The sequence below is a fragment of the Drosophila miranda genome, chromosome XR (assembly GCF_003369915.1).
Source record: "Drosophila miranda strain MSH22 chromosome XR, D.miranda_PacBio2.1, whole genome shotgun sequence".
NCBI lineage: Eukaryota > Metazoa > Arthropoda > Insecta > Diptera > Drosophilidae > Drosophila > Drosophila miranda.
The window spans coordinates 24,520,248-24,542,368 of NC_046674.1; the positions used below are offsets into that span (position 1 = coordinate 24,520,248).

Genomic DNA, 22,121 nt, shown 5'->3' on the forward strand with positions numbered 1-22,121 from the left:
GTGTTGGGCCTGCCAGGAGTGGGTGGGGGTGTGGGTGTGGGTGTGCGGTAACGGGTTTGAAGATTTTGAACTTTTTGCGGTGGCCGTCGACGACGTCTGGGCCGCTGTCGCTGTCGCTGCCACTGCCGCTGTTCGTTTCGCTTCAAGACGCAAAAGTTTATCTTGTGCTTAGGCGCAACAGCAGCGCAGCGTATTGCAACGGCTTCATCACAAAGTAACCGCCTCCAACGGTACTCCTTCGCTGCTCTCATGCTCTCCTGCCCCCCATTTTATCTCTGTCTATCTGTGTGTTTGTGTTTGTGTCTGTGTGTGCTGGTTGGTGTGGCAGCTTTTGGGGCGCTCTTTGACTTGTTTATGGTTATAAGTTGATAGCCGAAATGAAATCCTCCGAAAGGGATTTGGCTGTGAGGCTCTGTGGGCCCAAAACCTCATTATTGGACAGACCAGGCGAGAACTTCAAAGCGAACGAAATCCGACGGCCAAAGCTGGACGGAGCTACCGTTTATTTAAAGGAAATACCCTCCCACACCCACACCCGCTCTCTCGCCCACTCTCTGCTGGTACATTTTTTAGTGTGTGTGTGTGTGTGTGTGTGTGTGTGTGCTTGGGGATATTATTGACTAATGGCTGCAGTGGACGGGAGGGAAATTTATGATGGTTTCCAGGAGTCTCGAATGTAATTTAATGAACATTTTTGATGGTAATTGAATATGGCTTTTGGGTTTGCCGAATTCTGATGAATTCCGCCCACTCTGCGCTGGGGCACAAAAAAAAAACATTTATAGTTTATATGCGACTGATAGGGGAAAATGCATTTGTCATGTGGAAGCCGGACTCCAGCTATTTCTCAGAACCCCTCCCACGCCCACGTCCACGCCAGCGCCCACACCCACAGACTGACGACTAGGCAATAATAAACTATATAAATAATTATAGATATTGCCCAGAATCGGACGGTGCCTGTCACCGCATCGAAATCTGAGACTCAACTCTCAATTTTCTCCTCCCAGTTTAAACAACACCGTCTGCTGGCGCTGAGGCACAGCGAGGCACAGCGAGGCACAGTGGGGCAGGGTCGCCAAGTACAAACGAAATGGAATCGTAAAAACGGAAAAAAGTTGTAAATAAACAGTAGATCAAATCCCCAAGAACGTTAAGAAAGCAACAGAAACGTTTGTTTATCACTTGAAAAATGTGCTCGACTCGGCGGCACAAAGGAACAGCAACAGCAACAGCAACCAGCCCGATCATCAGCTCATACCACCCTCATGCCTCCCCTCCCCTACCACCCTGTGCTTTGTACTGTCAACCTTTATATGAATATTTTGTAAGCCTTTTTTTTTTTGTCAAGTTAGCCCAGAAAAGGGGCTGCGTGTGAAGGCATTTGGCGGTTTTCTATACAGAATGGACAGTGGTTTTCATTGCATAAAAAGTTTGTACAGCTGAAGTTTCCATCATTACAGAAATAAATGAAATTCCGATGCTCATCAGAATTTATCAAAAAAAATATTATGTTGATTTTTTTTTCTTATAAGTAATATAATATATTTAATTATATTTTAATGAATGGAAAGCACATACATTTAAAGGGCAGTTAGCACTATTCTGTTAATTAACACACATTTAAGTTTTATCGATATGGAAAACACCCAAGCGATAAGTAGTCGTCGATGGACAAAGTCGGTCTTTGGAATCAGCAGGGAAGAGTGGAAAAATTGCAATTACTAATGGATACCTTTTTGAACTGTATTCTGAATAAACAGTACATTACTTATAGTACTATTTTATTTACATATTTCGATATTTGGAAAACCCAACCAAAATGTTGTTCATAAATAACGAATATTTTTAGGCACTGTGCGTAACCTTTTCATTCTGTTTTTTCGTCACTGTGGTCACGTCGTTGTCATCAAGGCAACCAAGGCACCACGCCCTAAAAGTTCGCCCCTTCTGCCATCATCATCAAAAAAAGCAGGGGCAAATGGAAAAGGGAGACGAGAGCGACGGCGACGGCGACGGCGTAGGGTTGAAGGGAAGGAGGGAAAGGAAGGGAAAAACTTTGGGGACAAACCGAGGAATACAACATAATTGCAATTTGCGTAATTGTGCCCCTAAAGCTGAATGAGAAATGAGCGGCAACGAGTCGTGCCTGGAGTAAGTGAGAAGCGACCAGAGTCGGAGTCAGAGCCAGAGCCAGAGCCAGAGCCAGAGCCAGAGCCGGTGCCAGGGCTTGCTTAGCCAGTGCGCGGATGACAGGCCCCGGACGGACAGTGCGGACAGCACGCGGACAAGTGAGCGGACGGAATGGAGCACGGCTAAAATATGAATATCCGAATGTACTTAATAAACAAAAATACAAAAGAAAAGTAGCCAAAACAAACAGAATGTAGTATGCATTAAAAGAGAGAGCGAACAATGCTCTCGCTCCCACTCCCACTGCCACTCCCACTCCCGCCTCCAGTGGGTGGAGTGCCACATTTTTTGGGGCACTCAGATCGCCCGGGGGGATACCGGAGTCGGGGGAAGTTGTTGGCTTCCGTATGACACCCATGGCAAACTGCAGCGAAGTTTTCATATATTTTTTTTTTTTGGCCCTCTGTTTTGTTTTCTCGTTGGGGAATATTTTTAATTTTAATATGCATGCTGGACGTTGCCCCGGCGTTAGGGGTTGTGGTTGTGTTCGGCTACGGGGGATACCAGCTGAAAGTTTTTTGTTTGGATTGTTATTGTGCATTTTTGAGGGATTCGTTCTTTACCGCTCACTCGTTAATATATGTATATCACGGTGCGTTAGGGCTTTGCCCAATGAATAAAGAGGGATTGGAATATCTTTTCTATGAGGAATGTGTCATACAATACACATGGAATTTGTATAATTTTAGGTGCCCAAGATATCAAATTTCTTGCCATCGAATACATTCCCATCATTCGATTATGAATCATACCAATGTACAACCTTGTTTCAATGGCTATAAATCATCTTTGGAAGACAAAACAGAAAGCATGTACAGATGTGAAACACAATAATTATCGCATTGTGAATCCACAATTGCTGACCTCCGCACGGACTGGCGCTGCCGTGTAAAGCCAGCCCTCTACACGTCAATTTGGAGCTCTGCTTGAGTCGCCTTCACCTTTTTTGTGGGCCATGTGCTGTTCTCGGCCATGTTCTCGGCAAAAGTCAACTGGGGGCTAGCAAAAAGAGCTCAAAATTATACACAGTCAGTCCACCCACGCGTCGAAAAGCCGAGGTTGTTGCCGTTGCTGCTGCCTCTGTGGCTGTGGCTGTTAGCCAGCTTATTGTCAACTATTTAAATGCTGCAATTTTGGCCTTTTGTGCAGTCGGAATGTGTGTGAGGCGGCCCGAGCAGCCATTACACTTGTGGCCATTGTTTGCCTTTATAGCCTTTTGTTGCATAAATCGTTTACACAGAAAAAGAAGGAAAAGCTACTGCTGCTCTCGCCACGTTTTTTTCCCCCTGCCTGCCTGCTGCTGTTCTTATGCTGGCTGCTGGCTGCTGGCTGCTGACTGCCGTGTGTAATTTGTCATTCACACCACGTGCTTGGCAGAAGGCGATGGAGGCGACCGAGGAGGTGGTGTCGTCGGTGTCGGTGGCGGTGGCAAAGGATCCACTAGAAGCTGCAGCACTGCAGTTGTACTTTTACTTTCTCCCTACAAGCCCCCTCCCAGGCACCAACATCCAGAATTTTTAATGGCAGCGAATACACGCGTAAGACGCGACCATTTCCATAATGCAGCACAAGAAGCGCTCAGCTACAAGCATCTTCAGCGCGAATAGGTTGCACGTTGCACAAGGAAGGCCAAAAGGACTCGGCTGGCACATACCCTATACTAAAACGGCTAGAATGGCTATAGGTATTAGGAACTACTCAACGAAGTAAATTGTGAATATCCGCGATATCCTCTTCCTCGATCTAAGGTGACGAAGTGTGACAGGATGTCGCATGCCCCTAGACTCTACGATTACAGCGCATAAAAACAAAAAACAGAAAGAGAGAACAAAACTTTTTACACTCAAACTGTATTTAAATGGTTTGGATCTGGGTCTGCGTGAGTCTTATCCTGTTTCCCCTTCTCCTTGGCGCAGCATCTCCATACGTTTATTTTTTGCTTCTTTTGGCGCACTTTTGTTCTTAAAATTCTGCGAACGTGATCGAAATGTTTGGCTGTGTAATACATTCGGATATTCAGTGCTAGCAGACCGTACACCCCATGTATCACTTGAATATAAATGTATTTTATTTCGTTTTATATATTGTTTGAATTTATGTAAATTATTCACTGAATTTAGTGGATTTCATTTGGGGAGTCTGTGTGTGTCTTTGGCCACCATCTAAGTTCACAAAATACGTATAAATTCTCAGCGGGCAGTGGGCAATAATTGTAACCATTTCACAGAACCATAAATGTAAATGATTCAATGTCTTTAGCTAATTGAGAGTATTTGCAATTTCCCAAAGGAAAAAATATATTGAAATGTTTTTTTAGCCGTAATAAGATACCATTATGTGCTCTGGCGTCTCGCTTTCTTTCTAGGATACAGGACACAGCTGTCGTTCTCATCACCCTCTTTTGAAAACTTTTATCCTGTGTCTCTTATCGAGTGTAGCAACACCCCTTTGTTCGCTTGATAATTATATTTCGTGAGTTTATCGCTTTACGAGCTAATATCACGTATACGCCACAGCACAATTCGTTTATTCATTCATATTTCAGCTATGTGTTTTTTGGTGTTGCCAAACACGATTAATATGCTTGTTGGGTTTTGTGTTTACTTAGGTCTAAGTATCGTAACCAAAACAGGTGGCTCCCCTCAAAACTTTGGGCCTCTCAATGACCTTTTGTCTTAATTACACAGACACGCACAGCCCCACATCCCAACAGCCCAACAACCCAACAGCCCAACAGCCCAGTCAGCCTGTTTCAAGGCGAGACGACTCCAAGAGCGCGTCTCCCATGCAAAGAAATATTAATGAGCTGGCTGAGGCTCCGGCTCTGAGCTCCGAGTGCTGTCCAAACAACAGCAACAGCATTTTGTCTACCGCTTTGTTTGTCGTTCGTTTGCCCATAGATTTTTGATTCAAATTTAATTACTTAAAGGAAATTATACTCAAATTGGCTTTCAGCCCGGCTCACGCAAGTGGAAAACATTTTCATCATTTCTTCATCAAGATTATTTTGGGGCTGCTTCGACCAGAGGGGGTTGTGTTTTTTGATTGGGTGCTGGTGCTCTTTTCTGTGTGTGTTTAATGCTATTAAAAAGGCTTTCAAGGGTTACTTGAAAATCAATTAATCCATTAAATTGTAGATATTTAATAGCACAAAATGTTTGTGGCTCCCTCGATGCCAGTTTTTGGGATATTTTCCAGCAATTTGGGGTTTTTACCAAAACGAAAATGATATTTTCAACGGGCTGTAATTAGGTGAAGCACTTTGTTCGGAATGATAAATTAATTAGATCATTTACGGTCGTTTTACTAATGATTTCTATTTATAGGCATGCTAAATTTTATAATATTGTTCGTATTCAAGATATTAAAGATAAAATGTTCTTTAACTCTTCAAGTTTAGCGGAATCTTAAGTTAATAAAATGTTTTTCTAAAATTTAATCTTATTCTTTTAGGCATATTCTTTAGATAATCGCACTTACCTAATTTCTGATTAATTCTGATTCACCTATAAAATATTCACATTTAATCGTAGTTGTTACTATTTCACAATGTATGTATTTTTATGTCCTACAACTTTTGTTCTTTTTTAATTTGAAAAAAAAATATGATGCACATTTAAATAGTGGCATGACGTCGTATTAAAAAGAATCTGCAAAAATAAAGTAATCAGACTCGGGTTTAAAGCACATTTCCACATTTCTACCCAAGTAAATTGCGCAAATATTGACAATATGATCAAGCCAAAGTTGAAGCCCGAGACCGAGGAAACCAAGGAAACCAATGCCACGACAATTTGCCAAACCCCAAGTCAAATACCAGATTTTCATCACAAGAAAAGTGTCAGCCAAAGGGAAAATTTGCCAAAATTCTAATTGTGCCAAGAAACAGGCAAACAAACAGAAACAGAACAGAAAAATACTTGCATGAACAATATATGTATGTACGAAAATATGTATGTATGTATATGTATAGAGAATCCTCGCATGTGCAAGTAAATCATAGTTCAAGGCTGGATTTAATGCATTTGCAGCCATCTCGGGCTTAGCACAAGGGCGACGACCACTTGGGCCTGGCTGTACTTCAATAAAAATGCAATGTTTCATGCACCAAGTATACACCAGGCACTATATATGTACATATCATATGTACAAGCATGCTCGGATACTCGGACACTCATACCACGAAGCAGTACCAGTTCCAGTACTAGTTCCAGTACCATATAGAAGACCGCAACTAGCACTTAATACAAATAGAAATAAAAATGGGAGAACGGGAGAACGGAACTAGGTTGCCCCCAGCCCTGGGAGAGGGAAGCCAAAGTTACATCAGAAAAGAGAGCTTTGCCTGACCTTGACTTATACACACTTATAACAATTATTTTTTATTTTAGCGTTTTTTTCTCTCGTTTTTTTTTGCTCTCTGCTGCTCCGACGACTGCTTATAATTCCAACAGAAATCATTAAAAAAAAGAAGAAACAGAAACCCACTCGACTTGATGCAAATAAGCAAAGCAGCAGCAACGTTTGCTTTGAGTGATGCTTATGATGAGGCAGCGGCAGCTGAGTGGGTCAGCAGTCGGGGCAGGCACATGCAACCACAGTGCGCACTGGCTATGGCGAGCCTGCCACGGAGGGAGGGCGTGCAGTCTGGAGTGTAAGGGCTTGGGTGATTTATGGCACAAGTCCAGTGATAGGGAAAATCGAATGGAATAAATTAGTTGACATATGAACATTTTATATAGAACTGCAGCTGGAATTCTTGTTCCAAATTGCTCCCAGATAATGCAGCGAATTCTCAAAGACGCGATACCCCAAAATGTAAAATAACAGCATGCATGTCGTGTGCATGATGCGGTGTTTGTTGGGCATAGGATCTAATACAATATTAGCGGATTGAATTGGATTGATACATAATAAGAATGTAATAATTATGGTTTTTTTTGTGCACATATCACCAATTTACAGAACAAACTAATTTTGAAAACTATTTTTAGATATATAGCATAGCATGATATACATTTTCTCTAGCTTTAAACATAGCAATTTTATCAATTTTTGTTGTACTAAAATTCAAAACAGTTGCCATCATATCGAGCACCTACTGTTCCCTCTTTGAAATGCACACAATCGGTTGACTCTCAGCCAGTTATAGATGTGCCCATGTGGGTTGGGCCCGGTTCCAGCCCCCCGGCCACCACTCTCCGGGCACTTTGGGAGGGGGGGAGTGGGGGTGCAAACCGAACAGAATCCACAATATCCAAGCACGAGTTCTATGAAAGTCGAACAATACTCGTAATGATTGTAACGAACCTCAAAACTCAAAACCGACTGAGGCGCAAGATCAATAATTAAAATCGCTGCTAGGTGCTGCTAGGTGCTGCTTCTCTTGATTACACAGAAAGATACTCGGCTACAGCGGCAGGTACAAAACGAGGAGGCAGAGATGTACAGAGAGAAGCTCTAGGCAAAGAAGACGAAGATAGTTATCTGCGAAGAGCAGAGAAGCCAGAGAGCGTAAAACAACAGCAACAGCAACAGCAACAAAGCGTAAACCGCAAAACGAAACGAAACGAAAAAAAAACAACAACAACAAAAACACAAAATGGCATCGTTGGATGATGCGCCTCAAGGTCATGTGAGCATTTTTATCGTATTGAATTCACAGCGTTGAAAATCAGATAAAGAAAAATATCAAAAATAATAAAAATCATAATAACTCGAAGCAATTAAAGTCGAGTAAGAAAGGGTCTGCTGGGCATATTCTGTGGTCGGGACTGAACAATTGATTGAAAAGAGATGGCAATACTTGATAAATTTACTGAGTTCTTTCAACGGAACTGGAAAGTCAACTATGTATAAATACCAAAAGAGAGAGGGGATACAAAGGGGTACGATATTGATAATTGCATCTTTTTATTACTCCAACATTTGTGTACAGTAAGCCAGAGGGCTTGCAAACTTGTTGTTGGGGACTCTCGAACATCTTGTGTTAGAAAGTTATAAGGCCGTAATCGGTTATCCTGTCCTGTAGTTGGCTTAAGTGTGTGTGTGTGTGTGTGTGTGTGTGTGTGTTTGCCTGTTAGTGGAGTGTCAGGAGTGAAGCTGTTGAAGCGCACCGAAGGGCGGCAAAATGTGCGACACGAACTGTCAGGGCAAAAGCTCAAAACTATGTACATGTATTTTGTTTGGTTCAGGCCCCAGAGGCGTTCTCAACCTGTCAGACAGCGATTGCAAAATGTCTCGCACAACCGACGAGCGAACAATCGCAATTGACACGAGCTGGATAAGCTGACAAAGGTGCTAAAAAATGTGAGAAGATTGAACGCTTCAATGACTGACTGACTGACTGCCAGTTAGGGAACTGACTGACTGACTGCCACTTTATCAAATGACGTACGGGTGACATCTCCTCTTCCCCCTTTCCAGTTGGCATCTATTTCTGTCGCTTAGTTGTGCATCTACTGGTAAGCTGCTAAGTAACCGAAACTGGAATTAGCTGAAGCCATATTTAGTGACAATTAGTGAGAAAACAACAACACCAACAACAGCGGCAAAGCAAAACAATTTCGAACGAGGAACGAGCAGTACGAGTATCATATGCCAAAAATGTGTAATGCGACACAGTTTGTGAAATGCGAGACCCAACGAAAAGTTTATCCAATCGCTGGCTGGCGGTGGCGACTCCAGCCGGCAAATGTGGCAGGCAGGTGCCGCACAGTGTCGACCAAAATGCAAATTTTTGAGCGGATTTGATGGGATTGCTGTTGTTTTGAAATGCCGGAGTGGAGCATTCGATATGTAGATGGATGGATGGAGCTGCGGGTACGATAACGAGATGAGATTTTCAATATCAAAAGGCACTTTATCACATTATTAAAATATTGAGAGGAGTTTTCTGAAATAAATACAAATAAACGATACAAAGCGAATACGAATGGAAATTAAATGAATAGAAATATAAATAGAATACATAGTTGACTACAGGTAAAAACACGGCGATCACGCACACAACGTGTATGTTGTTTTCGCTTCTGTGTGTCCTGTAAGACCGATGGGAGACTGACAGAAAAACATATAAAACGCGATTGGGTACGACGTCCAGCATCATGGTAACCCCAATCTATGTGCAAGCCATCAAAACTGTCCCAGATAACGGCTATAAAAACCAAAGCCCAACATTTGCAGCAAGACAACGTAACAAACTTAATGAATTATTGGCCAAAATACTTAATATTCTGTGGATGATAGGGCCAAAGACCAGAAAAAATCTGTTCCACGTCCATCTCCAAGTGACAACTGGCACTGGCCTCAGGGGGGGGTGCGGGAGGCGGTGACTGGATGGAGTCTAACGAGTGGCATTGAAACACTTAACGCGTTTATATTTAAAATGTATGACTACGCATATGGTGTCTGGCTAAGTACATAAATGTATAAGTGTCTCTACGATATGCCGGGGGTCTACTATACATATATGCATACGGATCGTATCGTACTCGCACTCGTACGCGTATGTGGGTCTTGAGTTGTTGCTGTTTCTGCTGAGCTGCTTCTGCTTTTGGCTTACAGCACACACACACACAGTGCATACATAATTAATTTATAAATTGTTAAGACAACGAACGAAACAACACTTGGCTGTACATTTCTTTTGATGCTTTATCAACTGAGTGAGGTGGAGTGGGGGTCGATTGCGGCTGTGGCTGTGGCTGGGGCTGGGTGGGTTGGGTTGGGTGGCAGCGATACGCTTCGTTTGGGCTGGCTTGACAGCTGCCTACTGGTCGGGGTGGTCGGGGTGGGCGGGGTGTGGCCGGGGCGTGTGTGATTGGATGGGAGATGGGATGGCGAGTACAGTCAGCCCGTCTCAATTAAGCGCAAATTGAATTAAATACTTTCACATGCGAAAACAAAGCTGGCCAAACACGCACATGGCCGGAGACACAGCCACACAGACTGGCAGAGATAGACATGCTGGGGAAGTGTTTTTGCTATTAAAAAGGAAGATGGGAATGTACCGGAGAGCAGGAGACAGGGACAGCCAGTCAGAGGAGGCAGGACTTGAAAGGCACTGAGCACCTAAAGGGAAATTCACTAAAATCTGGAAGACGAAATAACAACCTGAGAAAGCCGAGATGCAAAGATAACAAATTGAATCTCCGAGGGAGAATGTGGGAGTAGTCGTTTCTTAGAGTTTGGCCAAGGTCCTCAGGAGTACCACTGGTTGGCAAGGACACGATTCAATGACTTTGGATCGCTGTATTCCACAATTAGGCGGCACTCCCTTGGCTGTGCTGTTTTGCCCCACTGTGCTAAGGCCTCTGATTGTTGCCGTAAATCCGATTCGCCACCGAGACTATTACGTGGTTAAACGCACAATGTCCACATAGGTCTCAGATGGCAGATCCTCCTGCTGCTGATGCTGATGCTGCTGCTGTTGGCCAGGCACACACAATCAGTTGACCCACACACGTACGATAGATGGAGGGATACATGGGACATAGATACAAATTCAATCTTTTACTGCCTCCTCCTATCTGACGGCATCGTTTCACTTTTGTTTCTACAATTTTACACTTGCTTTGGTTTTGGCTTTGGCTTTGGCTTTGGCCTGGGCTGCTGACTCTCTCAATTCTGGCCCTGGCCACCTTTTTGTTTTATTTCGGGTGGTGTTTTGTTTTTGGTGTGGCGCAATCTCCTCCAGTGCCCGGTTTTGTACGAGTATGGCTCCTCCTATCCGCTCCTGACAGATTTTTCTGCGCTGATTTGTCTTGGTCCGTGTGTGCGAGTCGGTTCAGCCTTTAATTCATTAGACCACAATCGTATTAAGTCTGCAGTTGGGGCGGGCCTGCAATTTCATTTCATTTCAGTTGAGGTTTTTTCTTTTTTCTCTCCCTTTCATGACACTTTTTTCCCCATGGCATCGCTTACACACACACACACACACACGCACACAGGCACACACACAGGCGGCCACACTTGGCTCTGGGACATGACAGCTTTTGGCTGTCATGTTTAGTCCGCGCGTTGTGTTGTGATTTCCGTTTCCGCTGGCACGGCAATCCGGCAATCCGGCAAATGCATGCGGCTGTCTCTTTCACGCTTTTTACGCACACCACCGCACCGCACCGCACCGCACCGCACGCTACGTGTCGCGTCCAATGAAGAGTACAAGCAAAAAGCGAGCAGACGGAAAAAAGTACTACCGACGGAATTACAAGTTATCCCACAGAATGGGACACGCACCGCCATTCACTTCGAAAGCTGTAAAAGTCAATAACATCGTTAGCAAAAAATAAAAGAATCAAATTGAAAATATAGTAAGACAGCCACGACAAACACACAAAAAAAGCACCGAAACGCAGCGAAAATAAAATAAAACTTCAGACATCGCTCCGCTAATAAATTCGTCAACGGAATAATTTGCCAAAAAACAAAAAGAAAGATAAAGATACTTTCAGCAGTGCTTCGACTAGGAGATACTCACTACTAAGGCAACTGATTGACAGGGAAGGGTAGTTGAATTAGAGACATGACATGATAACTGATCTTTCTTATGATAGCTTTGTATCTTTGGGATGCTTAGGTGCCTATCTGCTATATTCTGCTAGTCTGCTATCATATGATTGATTCTAAGAAGTTCAGTGGGTTACTTAATCCTTTCAGATATAGATCTTTTAACTGTTTAAACTATTATCAATTACTATGTCCTTAGATAAAGTACAAAAACATGGAATCGTTCCTTCATTAGTTAGGAATGGAACCCAGTGCTCATTAGAAGCCGATTTTTCAATCGATAATTATCGATAATTACAATTATAAAGGTCGTATTCCGCTGTGCAACTTTAAGTTTAAGTAGTAAGACCTGCTATAGGTTATATATGCATTCCTTAGCTTCGATTTGTAATCGATCTGGTGGCAGCAGAGCTCCTTCTCTCTCTCTATCTCTCAGCTTAGATTGGTCTTGAAGTGTAGTAGAACACGATCACAATCGACAGTTATATGTACAACGCTTTAGTTCAAACTTTTTTGATGTTAATAGGAAAATCAGGAATCGGCTGTCAGTATGCAAAAAGATGATATTTTTTCTTTATCCTTTGCCCAAACGAACACTGAACATTTTCCAACCGTTTAAGGGCGCCGCTCCTTGCCCATTTCGTACATTCCCCGCCGCAGAGCTCTGCATACCCCGTCGGGATAACCTCTTGGTTATTGGGTATTAAAAATGTAGAGACTCTAAGCGGATTTCAACATGCTTCATCCGCCCACGCTCGCTCATTGCTCATTGTGTGTGCGCGCCTGTGTCTGTGTGTGTCGGTGTGTGTGTCTGAGGAGACGATTTTGTCGACGCCATCGCTGCCTGTTACAGGAAATCAAAGCTTATCAGCGACTACAAGGACGACTGTCGTTGGCGCTGCGTCCTCGCTGCGAACCCTCCATTCCCTTGGAACCCTCTTTAGGCCTGGCATGCGATGCTATTCTATGCTATTCGAGCATCCAGAACAGTCAGAACAGCCAGAACAGCCAGAACAGCCAGAAATGGCGGGGATTCGGATTCCCACCCATTAAATTACATGTCGATGGCATTTCGAGCATTTGCTTTTTTTGGGTGGCAAGAGCAGGGCGGAAAGGGGAGGGTGTGCATCCACCCACACTTGTGTGGTAATCGTAATGTGCGTGGAAATTGATGTCAACAGGTTAATAAGATCTATATTTATGGCGCATTTATACTATACTCGTCGTATGTGTGTTCTCTAAGTGACTCCCTCTCTGCCCCTGCCCCTGTCCCTGTCCCCGTCCCTGCCTCTGGCACTGACTCCGTCTGACTCACGCCGCGTGTGTACCGAGCAGATAAAAGATTATACAGCTTTGCTTCAAGTGGCTTGAATGTGTAATATAATGCGCTATAAGAGGTAAGTGGGCGGTTAATTAAGGAATCTTTTTAAATACGTGCCACGGTATTTCTTTGAAACTGAGGAAGGTATCATTTCGGTTGCTGATCTGGTGGGTGTCGTGTCTCATTTTGCCCTGAGATTAGCAAAAAGGATTATTCGTGTCCTGCAAGTTGGACAGAGTGTTTTCCAGCACATCATTTATGATTTATTTATCTTGGAATACCTATTACCGAACCGAGTACCGGACTTTAGATTTTCTCAGCGTAACCCACAAAAACCACATCACAAAGAACATTTTTAATTACATCAGTATTTTTTAACCCTCTCTCTCTCTCCCTCTCTACTTAATACTACGACTCAAGCGAAACTTTAATATTAATACTTTGGTGAAAGGAAATAAAAAAGAGAAAAGTGAAAATATTGAGAGCAAATTTTTCACAGTCCATTTAATTTAATTAATTTTCATTCGCAATAAATTTTGTTATTCTGCTGTGGCGGGCATTCTGTCCTCGAAAAGGATGAGGGCGAGGGCGAGGGCGATGACAAAGACGACGACAGAGCAGAGATGAGATGCGACGAGCGAAAAAAAATGTTGAATTTAAATATATATCATGCTTCGATATCACAGACACGGCTATGATTGACTTTTCCACTAAGTGGAAGGAGCTGGCATGGGGTTCCGGGGGGAGAGTCCTCGCTCGTATAGAAACCGGGCTATCTATAATCAATTTACACAATTTCCTCGTCATTTCCGCGATGCGATGCCTGCACAGAGCCATGGCCATGGCTGGCAGAGCCATGGCACAGGCCAAAGTAAGCTTTTAGAGAAGTAGCCTGAATTAGTATCTCACTGATTGCTTTCAGCTTTGCTCTCTCCCTTGCCCCCCCACGTCTTTCTTTCCGCGTCCTTCGCTTTCGCTGGCTTCCTTTGAGCCAGCCATAGTACAATGTTCCCTGTCAGCAGTAGTTGTAGGACAGGCGTTTTTGTTAGCCGCTGCTCAAAATAGATTAACATCTTCACGCAGCAGCAATTAAACATGTAGCAGACACATAGATTTTCCTCGGCACAAATGCTTTCCTCCACTCAAGTAAAAAGTTCATTGGAAATTGGCAATAGACGAACAAAAGATGCTCTAGAGAAGCTGTGCTAATTTTTCGGGGGGGATTACATATCCCATTCCATACGCCTTTGATATAATTTCTTACGAACTTTGAGGGCGTTCTTGGAATCCTCCGACTTTAAATTAGAATGAAATATAAATCAATATACAAAATGTATACGCCACCAAAATGATTTAGCTTCTGGCTTAGTTATGATTAGGGGGAAGCCTTCATGGGGCTCCATCCTTATTCCGTATTCCCTTCTCCATGCTACCCCAAGTGAGGGCATCTAAATACTGACCCCGCATATTGATACGCAGACGACGACGTAAAGTCGACTTAGGGTACACGAGAACTCCACCCCAACAGCCAGCCGGATGTCAGTGGAAGTGGAGGAAAGACAAGGCATAAGAAGGCAACTTTTCTTTGGCTTTGGCTTTTCTTTTCTGGTTTCCTTTTTTTCGCCATGCTGTACGTTCGCTTTAGTTGTGTTTTGTGGGCGGCGCACATGACTGGAAATTATTTAAGCAGCTGTCAGCTTTGCACCGTCGCGCTTTGCCACAGCCACGGCCCGTCCCGTCCCGACCACGACCCCGAGCTGGAGACAGGCCCAGAGTCAGCGACAGGGCCAGAGTCAGAGCCATAGCCAGAGCCAAGTCGAGATGAGGAATATGGTAGGATCGGAAATGGGAGATAGGGGTAGGGTTGGATGAAGAGACAGTCACAAATTGGCAGGCTGCCTTCCTAGTTTGCTCCGTTGACTTTTTAAGCGCCAAGTGCGCACCCTGAACGCATGAAGATAAAAAGTACGAAAATAATCTTTCCCGTCTGTCTGCCTCGCCTCTGTTCCAGTGCTCCAGAGCGCCAGTGCGTGTGTGTGGCGTGGTGTGGCTTAACTACCCGTACGAGGAGTATGTCTGCATAAAAGTGAAGTTTAAGGATACGAAATGGGGAGCGGAACCGATTTTCTGCCACGTCCAAGTTGCGCCACTACAAAAAATGAGAGAACGTGAAAATTCAATCAGCCAAGAGTTCGGGTTAATTAAAAATTCGATGGCTGTGGTTGTTCCCAAAGAACCCTAATGGATTCTCCGATGCTGTGCCAGTGCTCAAGTAAATAATCATTGCATTTAATCGAAGATTTCTATCTGAACTTCAGACTTTTATGTACCACAGAATTACATAATTAACGATTTCCATTATCCGTTCTAGTTAATTGATTTTATTTATAAACACACCAAGGAATAACACTACAGATAAGAGCACTGTATTGGGTTCTCCAGATAACGAATGTTGTCCAGTAAAAACCCAATCCATTCAAATGGATTATGTGACCAGTGTTAAGATGCGTCGAGGGCAGTCAGTTGTGCTGCTCTCTCGCTCCCCTCCGCCAGAGGGCGCACACTGCACGAGGAAGAGTGTGTGGGAGAGAGAGAAAATGAGTAAACGCTTGGAAGGGGATAGCGCAGCTATTGCAATTTCATTTTTCCTTCTGGCTATAATTATGATCCGATCTGATCCCGATTCGGCAATCTCGTAGATATGGTAATTTTTTTGGTTTGTGGGGACGGAAAGAGGCGTGGTGAAATTTTGAAATACACTTGTAATAGTGTGATATCACAGGAGTCTGAATACCAAATTTGATTACCCTAGCTCTTATTGTATCTGAGATCTAGACGCTCATCGGGATGGACGGACATACAGACATGGCTATATCGACTAGCCTATTGATGCTGATCAAGAATATATATACTTTATAGGGCCGGAAACGCTTTTTCTGGGTGTTACACAAATCTAAAAATCTTTGAGTATCGGGTATAAAAATTAATGTCAAAAAAATTGGCAATAAAAGTGTATCTTGTTCCAGGATGTTACATTTTTCATATACCTAGGTTTGTTTTGACAGCGATTTGTTTAAACTCATAGCACGATACTTTTTATGCAGCGATAAAATCACGATAAGATACAATTTATGACAATAAAATTGTATTCTACGAGCATTTTATAAGCTATTCCATGACAAAAAGTTCTAGATATGCCCTTTAATAAGATAAAATGGCAGCCCTGCATCAGTGTTGCAGTATATAATTGATTCAAGAACTAGTATATTTAGACTATGCGATGAATGTTCTTTAGTTTAGATCCTATGGACACACTTCTTCGATATTCAAATGTTCCCATAACCAGCTCCATGATCAGAGCAGAAGCCTGGTCGATTTTTGGGGTTCCAGTTAAAAACCGAAATAATTTAATACGATCCTGGAATTAGCTTACTCTAGGTAACAAGTCATTGAAGTGGAATGCAAAAAATGCAAAAAAAAGAAAGTGAGCTGTAGATGGAATTTCATTACTTGCACCTTTGCAAAGTAATTGAAATGTTTATCTAGAAGGCATCGCAGCTAGTCCCAACTAACCCTAATAAAGCCGGAAACTATTTTAGCTGCTTTTTAGCTAAGAGATATGTATGTATTTAATCAAATAAAAGGTTTCCCATCCCACAAAGCACCTCGACTTAAGGACTTACCATATGCATATTGCCAACACGCCACATCGTGGATGGCAAAAAATGTCAACCCAAAAGGGAAGGAAAAAAATAGATGGGATAACTTGCTGCAGTACCGTACTCCAAACCCCGAACCCGAACCCGTACCCGTACCCGTACCCGTACCCAAATACAAAGACTGTGGTGTGGTTAAAGTCAAAGTTGGTCTCGAGTTGATACTGCTGTTGCTGTTGGGATGTTGGGATGTTGGGAGTACTGCTGTTTGTTTTTTGGGGTGTTTGAGAATTTATTTATTGGCGCAGACTGGCATTGCTGCTGCTGCGTTGTTGCGTTGCTGCGTTGCCGCGGAAGACGTGGCAGTTTTGGTGGCAGCCGTTGGTCGGGCAACATTTTAGTGCCGGCTTTATTTAGCTGCAGCGCACGGTCTGAGGACTGAGGACTGAGAACTGACTCCCAGAGTAATGGGTTAAATAAAAAGCTAACTGCTAACTGCTATGCAGGTGCACGGGCGACTATCACCGAGACAATGTTTAACTATGGCTTTAAATGCTTAATTGTGAAATAGTTTTGCCGCTAGGACCAGGACTCTGCTCCTGTTGGTTCGGCTGTGTTGGCCAGTTGTTTATTCCTGTTGCCCCTAATGGAGGTTTAATGCAATTTGTGTACACAGTACAGAGAATGCCGACACACGAAGAAATTGTTTGCTATCGATAGACGGATACTTTACACCCGGAGAAAAAAGGCCTGACCACCGAAAAGTTACACTTGGATTTAAACATTTACGATTGCCAATTATATTTGCCACGAGCACTCTCGTAATAACAATACGAAAATATTTCAAATTTAAATTAAATATTTTCATATTTCAAATAAATTAAATATCAAAAAAGGACTTTGGGATATATTTATGTTTAAATCAAAGTTAATCTTATTTAATTTATAAATTTTTGTCATTTAAAAATCGATTCTTTCTTTTCAATATGCCATTTTTCTCTCAGTGTTGTTGGCCAGGAAGTGCAGTCACACCTTTTGTGGGGTTTAATTAATTCTTAGCCACTGTGCGCTGTAGTCTTTTATTAAAAAAGAATCTAGAATTGTATCTGCACATATATAAAGAGTAATGTATCTATGGATAAATAACAGAGCAGAAAAGAGGCACTTACGATTGTAATTTGTAAGGTATATCACTTATTTTGTTTAGTTTCAGTGATTATCGTTGTAGTTTTAATAGATACTGTAGCTGATTAGTTCGGAAAAATGTAAGATTTTGATTTATTGGGTATTTTTGTCGTCGCAAAAGCGCAGCCACACCTGTGATTATTGCTACTCAAAATACGTACTACGGGTATTCGCGTGCCTTTCCCCAAAACGACGACACCGCGCTGCCGTGCACTGTTTTCTGAAGAATCCCTGAACCACAACACAAATAACGTTTATTCCTTCAACTTCTGCTTAGCTCTCCCCTCGGCTGTTTTCGGGGGGGAGCCCCACTCCTGCTCCTCCTGAGAGCGTGGTAATTAAAGCGAAATAAAGTGTGGGTGGGTGGGTTTTTATGGCTTGGTCCCGAAGATGTGGAAAGTGGGATGGGGAGGGGGTGGCAGCCTGCCGGCAATCCTTTAAATGTTTGTCTAGCTGTTTGGAAGTCATCCTTATCCTTGGCAGTAGGGGGGGGGAGGGAGCCCCATGTAGATGTTGGAGTTATGGGCGTGCCTGGCATAGTTGTTGTTGCTGCTGCTGTCTGCTATTCATCGTCGCTGCCGGGGAGGTTCTGCTGTAGTCACAGTCACAGTCGCACTTTCTTTTGTTGCTACTGTTGCTGTTGTTGTTCGTACTACGTAAAATTAATTTGCACAGCCGTTTTTCATTTCGTTTGTCGCTTCAATGTTTAATGTCTACGCTGTGTGTGCCTGTGTCTGCCTGTGTGTGTGTGGGGGAGTGGGCGTGGGCGTGTCTGTATCTCTGTGTGAACGTTCCTTGCATATTTTAGCAAGATTGCATTCATTCCAAATTCATCGCACTTATACCCACCCACCCAGAAGCCCACCTGCCCTACACACCTTTCGCTCCAATACTTCCAAAAGGAGCTACAATCACTTACTCCTCTGCCTGGCACGGCCTGTCCTGGAGTGGACTGGGCCTGGGCCCGAGACTTGGAGCACTGGGAGCACCGTGGGGACTGTGACTGCGACTGCGACTGCGACTAAGAGGAGCAGTTTCGACGAGGTCTAAAGGTAGATTTATTTGTGCTTAGCTTCCTCTGAAACGTTTACCAGCAAATTTATAACATTTTTAATGCTAATGCAAATTTGCAAACACAATTCGAGCGTTTATGCTATGAAAGGAGTTAATTTCCTTTATGAACAAAAGGCGTCTACATTGTGAGCACCTCGACCCAGATCCTTTTCAGAGGTGGGATGGTTGGGGATGGGGATGGGGATGGTAAATGAAGGAATGCCATAGAAATGTCTCAGATTTTCTTAAGAAAGCTTAAGGCTTAAGGAGAATATGGAAAGAAAAATTACAATCGAGAGGGTGCTTTTATATCGGGTGTTTATATCGTCGCCACTCATTATTTTCCTTAATAATATTCATAGATATAAATAAGAGTATGAAGACCAATTGATAACTATATTTTCCACTTTCCTTGCAGAACTTGAACGATTTAAACGAATGACTTGAATGAATTTGTGGAAGACTTTGAAGGAGAAAAGATTCAGCAGTCGCATACTTTATGAGCCACGTAAGTCCGATCTCCCAGCTCATTAACATCGAACCCCCATCGGGCTGCCGAGCAGTCGATATATCATTTTACGAGTGCCGTCATGGGCCGCCATCAAAGTAAACAATTTGACCAGAATGATACCCTTAAGCGCGCTGCAATAGCTGGCAATTTACCTCTTTTTTTGGGTTCTGAATGGCCGTAAAGTCTGTGTCGGAGGGCTGAGAGAGACAGAGGGAGACAGGGAGAGAGTGAGAGATATATAGAGAGAGGATTGAAATTGGGAGGCAAAAAAAATTTATAGACAAACTTGTGCTACTGCAGCGCGGGGCGAGGCGAGTTGAGGCGAGGCGAGGCGCTGCTTGGGTGGCCGAACTTTTGCCTGAATATAATATTCATAAATTTAATCCGAACAAACACTTTTCGCGTATTTCGTGGGCTTTATATTTGGTTTTTCTTGGTTTTGTTCTTGCTCTTATTTCTGCCCGTTTATCACTGAGACGACGTCAAGTATTCCACTTTTGCAACATTTTCCGGGTTCGGTTCAGTTCGGTTTGCTTTTGCTTTTGCCTCACCCCCGCCATCACCCGCCCTCTCCCAGTGTTTTTGGTGGCAGAGAAGAAATAAACAAAATAAATAATTCATAATGCAAATAGGCCAAAATACACACAGACAAACCGAATGCCAAGGCAACGAGAAAATAAGAGCCCGAGGCACCATTGCAACCCAGCTCAGACTCAGCCTCATCCTCATCCTCAGTCTCAATCTGGCTCTGACTTAGATTCGGACTCCACTCGACTCCACTCCATGCCAGGCCTCCACGCCACTCTAAACCACTTGGATCCGTCGAGGACTGGGAGGCAATCTGGCCTATGTCCTGTGTCCTGTGTACATAAGCAGTTTTCAGCCGAAAGGATTATCAAACGAATCAGGTATTCCCAGCATTGTTGGCATTGCCCCCCAAATGAGGGATTCTTTGGGGACATAAAACAGTAAAACAATAAAAAAGAATGTCAAAAGAACGCTTCAACAGGCACTGGAAGAAAATTCTAAACTATTACCAAATACTCGTAAGTATTTATATTTGTCAATGTTATAGGAATAGTTTAGCCCAGCACAACCGGATTAGGGATCAGTGATGCTTACATGATTAAGATGCATAAATTCATGCATCAGTTTTTCAGAAATGGAGCGTAAAAATAGTACGATCCATTTTCGTGTTGGATTCATTGCTGGTGCTTTATTTCGATAGCTTATAGTATCGTTAAGAACTCGCCCTAAGTCGGGAAAACGATTATACGACTGTTTTTCGGTGCGATTCGCGAAACTTCGAAGTTCGATAGTTCCTGAGCTGATTATATTTACGACGGCGCGATAGTAAGGAATGTTTCAAAGGCTTTTACCTGCAGGGGAAAATATGGCACATGACACCTGATACATGATGCATGATACATTGTATATTAATTGAGAGATCCCTTTCCCTTAAATCATGTCACATTGAGCGCGTTCAGCAGCTCAACTTGCTCAACGCTCAGTGATGGACTGCATACGATAGTGCCGATGATTAGCGATTGTCATGCATGAATTCAAGCAACAATTCATGCATTTCATGATGCATTACTTTTTGCCTATATCGATATGATGGATGGACTTATGCATGTGCAAATTAATCATCGCCACCATCGTATGAAATCCATCACTGAGTGATGATCCATTGATTTGGATTGTCCAAAACTTGAATAAACCGAATTCAAACCAATCTTTAAAGATTTTGTTTTTGGAGCACGGCTATTTTGGTTTAATTAGTTCAACAGTCTGTAGCCCTGTCTGCATTGGTGGCAATAGTGTCAAGTCCATATCCCCTTTTCTCGCTGTGCACGCTCTTTCGGGGTGAACTTATGGTCTGCATGGCTAAGCCACGGTTAAGGGTTTTACGGCTTAAAATAGTCAACCAAGGCTAAGCAGAAATAGGGGCCGCAACATCAACCGGATGCGGGGTGCTGTGCGCGGGGGGAGAAGAGAACTGGAAAGGGCAGCAGCGCATATATTAAATAAAAAATGCAAAATCGTGGGTCGTCTGAGGGTGATGAACGGGCGTGTGGCGGGAGGGTAAATGCAACTAAAATAATCAACAAAAAAAAGAAGGAAAAAGTAGGTGGAAATGCAAGAAAAAGCAGCAAAAGCAGGCAACATCTAGCGTAATCGCCATGCAACACACAGATACATACACACACACACACCAGCACACATACAAAGAGAGAACATGGTAAAAAATGCAACAAAATCGGATTAAAAAGTGCTCACGGGTTGAGCAACCGAGCAAAAGACCAAAGCCAAAGCCAGGCAGAAACAAACGCAAACGCAAACACCAAAACCCTCAACCAAAAGCATTTTTGCCCTGGCAAAAGAGATACAAATTGCAGTAAGACGGTTTTTTATAGTTCAACGATGGATTTACGATGTTGCCTGACTTTGAACTACATTTATTGGGGTTGAGTTTCAGCCCCCAAGCCACCGAGCCACCCAGCCACCGAGCCACCCAGCCACTAACCACGCCACATGGAGGAGACCTCTGACTGACAGCGCGCCTCGCGAGCCGCTTAAGTTGCCGGGAAGGTTCATCTACTTCCACTACGTAGTGGTACTATGAATGGTGCTGGAGGAGACTACGGGCATCTATCTGTCTAGTTGGTTAACAGCTGGCTGCGGTACACTG

At 43.3% G+C, this 22,121-nt stretch overlaps 1 protein-coding gene across 2 annotated transcripts in view; it reads left to right on the forward strand.

Annotated features, from left to right (window-relative positions):
• LOC108152962 (Ig-like and fibronectin type-III domain-containing protein 2) overlaps window positions 1-22,121 on the forward strand; it is a 72,342-nt gene that overhangs the window by 9,605 nt on the left and 40,616 nt on the right. For both annotated transcript variants that reach the window (XM_033386802.1, XM_017282665.2), the window contains exon 2: window positions 19,337-19,426. In XM_033386802.1, coding sequence (XP_033242693.1) covers window positions 19,418-19,426 — 9 coding nt within the window. In that variant the 5' untranslated portion in view covers window positions 19,337-19,417. The remainder of the gene's footprint in view (window positions 1-19,336; window positions 19,427-22,121) is intronic.